General features: G+C 38.1%; 1 protein-coding gene across 1 annotated transcript; it reads left to right on the top strand.

The window, feature by feature from the left end:
* Nucleotides 1-806: 806 nt before the first annotated feature.
* Nucleotides 807-8,657, top strand: LOC109236949. The gene is made up of 3 exons (XM_019403189.1): nucleotides 807-1,302; nucleotides 3,245-4,586; nucleotides 7,188-8,657. Exons 1-3 carry the CDS (start codon nucleotides 924-926, stop codon nucleotides 8,347-8,349), a joined length of 2,883 nt encoding a protein of 960 aa, XP_019258734.1. The 5' UTR covers nucleotides 807-923; the 3' UTR covers nucleotides 8,350-8,657.

The raw sequence follows: 8,657 nt of genomic DNA, 5'->3' as shown, positions 1-8,657 counted from the left end.
TTTAAATTGCTTGAAGCATATACAATTCTTGATCTTGAAGTACCACATCCTCAGTGCAATTTGTGCACATATGTATCTTGCTATAACTATAAGCATGATAATGTGATAGTGAAAATACCTCTATGGAGAAATTGAAAAGGCTATTCCACGACATTATATCAAGACATTACATATCTATCAAGAATGATGATTTCAAGGTTCAACATATTCATTCAAGTTAATATGGCCGATTTGTTTACCGAATCTATACCAACAATCTTTTGAAGATGGTGCACAAGATTGGGATGCGAAAGCTCAAGGATGTGAATTGATGCTCTTATCAGAGGGAGTAAATGTGCGTCGCACTCTTTTTTCCCTTACAAGGTTTTGTCCCACTAGGTTTTTCTTGCAAGATTTTTAACGAGGCAACCAAAAGGCGTATTTCTAAACATGTGTACTTTTTTTTCTTCTCTAGAATTTTTTCTTTCTGGATTTTATTTTAGTTAAGGTTTTAACGAGGTACATTATGGGTGTGTTATAAATAGAATTATATTTATGGTGAATGTATATATTTAGAGAGATTTTAAGGTTTGTTACTTGATAGCTAAGTCACTTTCCACTATAAATAGAGACGTTCTATTCTATCGTAATTGATTCCATATCAATAAGAATTCTCTCTACTTTACGTGCAATGCTCTTCTTGTTTTATTGTTTCATAACAGATGACCAATTTTTGTTTTTGTTTTTTCCTTATATCACGTGACGTGCACGTGTAGGGATTTAGGAAGGGTTTTAGCTCATTTCTCCTAAACCCTTCACTTCAGTAACCCGACTTTCGCAGAGGTTTTTCACTTTCTCCCATGGCATACATCAACCTGAAATGAACAATAATGATCATCATCATCATCGCGAAACCCTAACCCGAAACCCCAAAATTCTCCAAAATGAAACCCCTTTTCCCAAGACCCAATTTTTTTACAATCTCTCTCTTCACTAACACTGTTACTACTACAAAACCCTGCTTTCGAATAGCCCATTTCAGCACCAATTTTCAGAACCAAGTACAATCTTCGTACCCGTCTCGGCGGCACGAAGAGGAAAGCCGTAATGTGAAGGTATCAGTGTGGTGGGATTTCGAGAACTGCTCTCCTCCAGCTGGTGTTAACGTTTTCAAGATTGCACAGTGTGTTACTGCTGCTATTAGGGCTAATGGCATAAAGGGTCCCATTCAAATTACTGCTTTTGGTGATGTAATGCAGCTTTCTAGGGTCAATCAAGAAGCTCTTTCTTCTACTGGGATTAATCTTGCTCATATTCCTCATGGTAAAGTTTTCATTTTTATGTTTATTTTTTGGTTCTTGAAATGTTAAGTTTGAATTGTTTTGGTAGCATGTGGTTTTAGATAGATTCTTAGCCATGCCCTTGTTTCTGAATTGATGCAATGGGAAAATGTTGAAGGTTCATATATTCCTTCAAAAATAATTTGTAGATAACACTTTTAACTGAGCATTTATTATAGTGCAACTTCAATGAATGAAATTAGAAGTTTTGTTCTTTAAGGCTAGCATAATGGTGCGAGAAATTTGTTACCCCTCTCGTCTGAAGACCATTTGCTAGCACAAATCATAACCCCCACCCCCAACCCCCCAAAAAAATAAAAAAATAGAAGAATGTTAGTATTAACTTGTAGAAAAATGCCGTGTTGAATAAAGAAGGCTTTTTCTTTGCCCAAGTGGCCCGATGCTGAAGTACCATGAGTTCGGATGTGTCAAGTAAGGTCTGTTGCGCCTTTAGACTACATAATTATGGATAATTAAAAATGAAATGGCCTTAGGCACACATACGAGGAAGCATTTCCTAGAGAAATCGTAAAGAGATTAATAAAAGCCATCATGAAATCTCAGGAAACTGCTGGAACTTACTACTGTAACTGAGGAATGTTGAGCTGCTTTCATGCTACTTGGCGGTTGGCATTTTCTATGCACATGACCATGTTACCATTATACTATTTAAAATATCAGTTGGTGCATGTTTTCTCTACATATCAATTATAGTCCCTGCCAGAATTTGAGCAGACATGGCTATAAGCTGATAATTGATTTTTCCCTTGATAGTGTCTATTCCTATTTTTTGACTTTGTAATATCTTCTTTCAGTACAGACTACAGATTGAGATTTTCAGTCTGTCGTTTAGGTTTTCTGATCTTTTATGGAGGCTTTCTTACAAAAAATCTTGAGTGGTGATTGTTTATTTGTCCGAAGCATGATTTTTGAAGAAAAATGCAGCTTTATTTGAGAAAGAATCAATAAATGCTTATCATTTTCATCTTTCTAAGATGTACGTCAGTATTTAGTCTGTGATAATATGGCTTCGCTGGGTTTCAAATTATGTGTTCAGTGTAATTGCGATGTTGAAACACTTTATGGCATTGAAGTGTTTCCCTTTTTTCTGATATCTGGTGTTGTGGCTTATTGGAAAGCAAAATTTGTCTCTCCTCCTTTTTGAATTTCTTTATAAAGGTTTAGTGAAAGCTGAAGATGGTTATCCCTATTCCTCCATAGGCTTTTGTTTAATTGTTGTGAATGACATAATTTGTGCATAGCTCGGATAGGACAAAGGAGAAAGCGAAAATACATCTTCTCAATCTGATATCCCATGTTTATGAGATTTCTCTTTGTCTGTTATACAGTTGAAGGTGTATTAAAACCAGAAAATTGCATCATGGAATTCAACCTTTTCAATTTTTGTTCACTAAGCTGGAAGAAAGTACCTGTTTTGGATTCCCTTAATTCATGGTACTGCATTGGGAGCTTAAGTTCCATACTTCACTCAATTGCAATGGGTTGTTTTTGCTGAAGTATGAACAATTTAGTTGTAACATCTGACATAATTGTAGTAGTATCTTTGCCGAGTTTGACCAAATTTTAAAAATTTTGATAAGTTTTCCGCTGCTGATTATGACCCTTGATTATCAACTCCATGAACCTGTTTCACTCCAGAATTTTGGGATTTAAAAAAATGGGGCCAGAGGGTTTTATGTGGCTGATGCTGGTTTTTGTGTAATAATTTTTTTTCTTGACATCGTTTTCCCCCTTGTAATTTAACTACTTTTTTTATTTGATTCTTAAATTCATATGTTGTCCTCATAAGGGAAACTAAAAAAGATCCGAATGAGTCAGTTGTCAGGCCTATGAGTAGCGTGTAATTTGACCTTCATTTCCTTGGTCGCTACTGTTTACCAATCATTTTGTTATGTTGATTTCAGGTGGAAAGAACAGTGCTGACAGGTCCCTCCTTGTTGATCTGATGTATTGGGTTTCTCAAAATCCTCCACCGGCACACCTCTTCTTGATTTCAGGTGACAGGGATTTTGCTGGAATATTACACAGGCTGAGAATGAGCAACTACAACATTTTGCTAGCCAGTCCAGAAAGTGTTCCTAGTGTTCTTTGCAGTGCAGCTAGTATCATGTGGCAATGGAACGCGTTATTGAAGGGGGAAAACCTTATAGGAAAGCATTTTAATCAGCCGCCAGATGGTCCTTATGGTTCTTGGTATGGTCACTACAAGGCGGCTCTTGAAGACCCTTTTGCAGTTACAGAACAACCCGCAAATCCTCGCTCGGAGCAATTGTCCGAAGCTGTTGCAGATTCTAAATGTCGGCCCATTCCGAGGTCAATAGTGAGGCATATCCGCAATATTTTGAATTCATACCCCAAAGGAGTTTCTATTACAGAACTTCGTGGAGAATTAACGAAAAGCAATTTGAGTATAGACAAGGATTTTTACGGTCATAAGAAGTTCTCTCGTTTTCTTTTAGCCATGCCAAATATTCTAAAGGTCCAGTTTGGAAGCGATGGAAAATATCTTGTGCGGAGCGTCAACCCTAAAGTTCCTGAACAAAGTGACAATTCAGGCAAAAGTGCAGAGCCTGAAACTAATGGAGAGGCAGAATTTAGTAGTACTCCTATTTTGAATGGCGAGACAGGCAGTTGTATGGAGGGCAAGGGTGAGAAGTCACCTCAATCCTCTGAACAGAAAGTGAAGACATCTCCAAGAAAATTCCCGGGACCGCAAAAAGTACAGGAGGTATCAACAGAAGTTCAGCAGCCCCCACCTGAGAATGTGGTCGCTAAAGCAAGTGAGGGTCAATTGCAAACTGCAGAGCATGATTCTGCACCTGAAATGGGCTTTCTAAAAAGGTTCTGGAATATGTGGTTTGGGAACAAGGAGTATGCTCCTAGGGATAATATCTCAAATGAGTCAAAAAGTGCAGAAAGAGATGTAGAATTAAAAAGTCATTCTGAGCAATCAGAGGGTCCCCCTTCTTTTGCTCCTGATAATAACACCCGTATAGAAGATAAAGCCCCTATGCATCCAGAGGATGCAACGGAGAAGCCTAGCCAAGAGTCAAGCCTTTTTAACCAGATTAAGAACTGGTGTAGATCTTGGAGAAGTTCCAAGCTCTCGGATGAATCAGGCTTAGAATCCCATAAAGAATTCAAGCAGACAGAGGAATTGTTCTCAAAGGAATCCTTTTGGAGCGAAGTGGGATCGTTCTTAGTTTCAAGCCATGGTTCAGTGCTTGTCTTGCAATCAAGAACTAGGTAAACCTTCTAACAGGCTTTCTATGTTTATATTTATGGTCTATCTGGCATCAATTCTGCTAGCTTTTCTCTTTTTTGCTACAGTTTATGCCTCTGTTTGTCTATGTAGATAACATTTAAGTTTGGTCCATTTGTGTTGTACAAAAGACTGTTTCCTTTGGATTTGAAGGTATACAAGTTCTCTATGTAATAAATTAGGATGAACCCCTTGACATAGATTGGGGAGTTGTTTAATTGTGTTTTATCGCGACCATGTGTTGAGTTGCATTTCGCTGCTTTGTTTTCTGTTTTGAGATGTACTAATATGTTGGTAGTCAATATCTTTTGTGGTCTCTTTGTATGCTCAGTTGCATTTATCTCCTTTTTTTCTTGTAATGGGATAATTTTAACGTGTTAGTAGTCAATTTCTTGTATAGTCTCCTTCTATGTTATATAAGCAGGTCCTAGGATATGTGAAGAACAAAAAACAAATTAGACAAGAAACCACACCAAAACACATGATTTTAAGCCAGTGCAGTTGTCCAGCTTCAGTAGTGAATTATGTCGACTTCTTTTTTTAATTAACCGTTGGTGTCCAGGCCAGCTTGCGCGCTTCCTGTAACATAGGTACCGGGTAACTTTGTCCACCAAGGCTTGGACCAGTAGGATTTGCATTTTTGCCTTCACTAAGTTTTTGAATCTGAAACCTCATGGTTCTCAACCCACTTCATTAACCACTATGCCACACCCTTGGGTGCAATTGAGAATTTTGAGTTAAAATATTTGAAGTTCTTTGGAAGCTGCAATTCCTTTTTCTCCCATGCTGGATGTCTTGGTTACATTCTTCAACATATATTTTCCCCCCTTTGGTATGGATAATTATTTGGTTAACTTTTAGTTTTCAATTTGTTTTTTCCATTTGTCTAGTAAAAATGAGGAGCTTGTTTTTCCTTTGGTAATGAATGATCATCTGGTTAATTTGTTTGTTTCAATTTGCCTTTCTTCTTCTTTACCTGGTGAAAATGTGGAGGCTAAGAAATATAGAGAGAGTTCGTTCAATTAACAATACTTCAAGATCCTGGGATGGGCTCAAACACTGATCAATTTTGGATTTGCCAAATTTGTTGCAGCTACTTGGTTGGATCTTGGCCCGCGCCATGGGCCCAAACACAGATCAATTTTGGATTTGCCAAATTTTTTATAGTTACTTGGTTGGATCTTGCCCGTCGAATCAAGTCTCCTCTTTTGCACATGGACTAAAGCAAAAGAATCCTGCATGGCCGCATATTAGGATGTGTACCATACATAAATTCAACCCCAGCCTGAAAAGGCCAAGCCCATTCCCCCTGGATAAGAGGAGAAATTACTGCGTTTGAGATAGATGTAACTTGTAAGAACCGTTTGACCACTTGAGGAGTCAGGCATGTAACTGACTCTTTTGGGAGCATGGAGAGGCGAACGTCAAATCGATGAGATTGAAGCGATTTGCTGATGTGGTAGAAGAGTAATGCGCTGCTGAGCACACCGACCTTAAATGTGACGGGTTTTTTTTTTTTTTTTTTTTGGAGAAGGAATGTGCCAGGATTTTAGATAATCCTCCAGAGCATGGCAAGGAAATATTTTAGGAATACAGTGGTTGGTCCTATAGGTATAAATAGTTTCTGTAACCATAAAACGAGACAACACAGTTAAATAGTTTCTTTAAACACAAAACGAGACATCCATGAATCACAACACATTTGACTCCTCTCATTTTCTTTTAACTTGTTAATTCAAGTTTATTACATTGCAGCTTAAGCAATATTCTCTTTGAACACCCCAACTACTATCTTTTCTTCATGTGATTTCACCTTAACTTTGTACCCCTCACAATCTAGCCCTACAGAACAACTACATTTTTTACTTCCAATAGTAGGACCTTTCGTGAACTACATTTTGGCTCAGAATTTTCACCCACAACTATAGGAATTATTACGCAGCTAATAACAATAATACAGGGGTGTTCATACAAGAATGGCCTACTTTACTGGTAATTATGTCTTTAGGTACTCTTATACAGAGATTTGCTAATACATGTATTCTTATTTCACATCTAATTCAGCAAACAAATGCATAGATTCTTGAGTGAATAACCAGTATTAGTAATACAGAGTTTTATACCGGAAACAGAACTGTGTGTTTGTTATGCTGATTTTGCTTGAGAAATGTAGAGCTATATGTTGGAAAGCCGACATTGGATTAGCTATACTAAATGTAACGCAAAAAAAGTTTCGCAAAATCACCTCTTGGAACTTTTTTCCCCATGTATTTATTTGTGATGTCAGGTTTTACATATGTCGAGCTGTTCAGGTTGGTAATACCTAGTATACAGTGCCAAGTATTCTACCCACTTTCTTGTGTCTGGATTTGAAGTTGAGTGTTCTATTCAGGATGTTTAGTACAAGTACCGCCTTAATGCTTGAGTTTTTCGAATGTTTTACCACCTATCCACCCAGAAAGTGGTTTACTTGAGCTTGTACTTCTTTTTATGCTTGAACTCAAGCTACATTTCTCTGAATCTGACGCACATTATATCTTTATCTGTAATGGCTTCTGATCTTGTGCTACTATGGTTTTCTTCAGGGCCCAGATGGCACAGAATCTCCAACAAGAAGGTCCTTCATCTCTGAATTCTCTTAGTGAAGGTGATGCTCTTCGGCTGGTGGACTTGTTAATCTCAGATAAGAAATGGGTGGAGGAATGTCTCTCCCGAACTTTCCCTTACAAACTCTATCAGCCTGCTGTCAAAGCTTCATTGAACAGTTATTCTTCCACTTCCAATGGGTTGAGTTCTATGTTTAGGCATACGAGGGATACATCTAACTTGCAAAGCTCAGAAAAACTTGATGGCGAGAAAAGACACCAAAATCCCCCTCACACGGGAGTTTCTCGGCCTGTTGGTCAGGGCACTTGTTTTGGTAAGTCCAGAAATGAGGTGCTTATGGACTGTCAGAAGCTGGTGGATGACATTGTAAAGCAATATCCGGAAGGATACAACATGGGATCTTTCCGGTATCTGTTTCTTGAAAGGTATGGATATTCACTGGATGTAAATAAGCTTGGCTACACAAAGTTAGCTAATCTCCTTCAGATAATGCCTGGGATAAAAATAGAGTCTACTTACATTCTTCCCACAACTAAAGTCCCGAAAAGTCTAGGTCTAAAAACAGATGAGCCATCTGATCAAGAAAGTGATTTCAGTGGTACAGAAGGCAATTTAGATAGTGAATCATCGAGTTTGCCTGGGAAAGATAATGAGTTTGATTCTACTTGGGAGGAACTGGGTCCAGTGTCTAAGGCAGGCCGTTCCAAGAATGAAATAAAACTGGGGTCTGATGGAAAAGCCAAAGATGGATCAAGTGAACAAATACATGGAAACTATGAAGCCCCATTGGATCTTGATTTCTCTGATTCAGATGAAGAGAACTCATGTTCCGCTAAATCAGAAAATGGGAAGTCGAAAGTGAAGGAGGAAGATAGCTCATTGTTACAGATTCTTGATTCATGGTACGGTAGAACGGATGGGTCAGCAAGTGTTGATGGCGTGGTAGAATCTTCAACCGATGGTTCAAAATCACATACTTCAGTATCAGCTTACAAAATGGAAAATTCTTCCTCTGGGAGGAGGCAGAAGATACATTCATTTGTAACTGAGCAACCTGGGGATACTAAGGATAAGTTGATTGATGGTATATTGGGTAGCTTAAAGAAGTCAGGGGAGAGGTCGACTGAGTCGAGGGTGTAGTCTGATGGTTGAGAAGAGCATCCTGTCTGTGGCTTCTTTACATCAACTTCTAGGATAGGTGTTTATCAAGTAGCACACGCATTGTGCAACATATTGCTACTGATCTATGATTATAGTAGGCTAGTATATCGGAGAATTTTAGTGGGGAGAAGTTACTATTCTTTATCTACTCCTATGTACTATGTTTAGTGGATCTACAAAAGGTGATATTACTATTGGATTCACATATTTGATTCTTATGTTACCAACACAACACCTTTAAGGAGTTGTTTGGTTGGAGGAATTGAAAAAATAATTTCAACATAAAA

The sequence above is a fragment of the Nicotiana attenuata genome, unplaced genomic scaffold (genome assembly GCF_001879085.1).
Source record: "Nicotiana attenuata strain UT unplaced genomic scaffold, NIATTr2, whole genome shotgun sequence".
Lineage (NCBI taxonomy): Eukaryota > Viridiplantae > Streptophyta > Magnoliopsida > Solanales > Solanaceae > Nicotiana > Nicotiana attenuata.
Note: the sequence above shows the minus strand (reverse complement) of the source record. Positions and strands in the feature narration are given on the sequence as shown.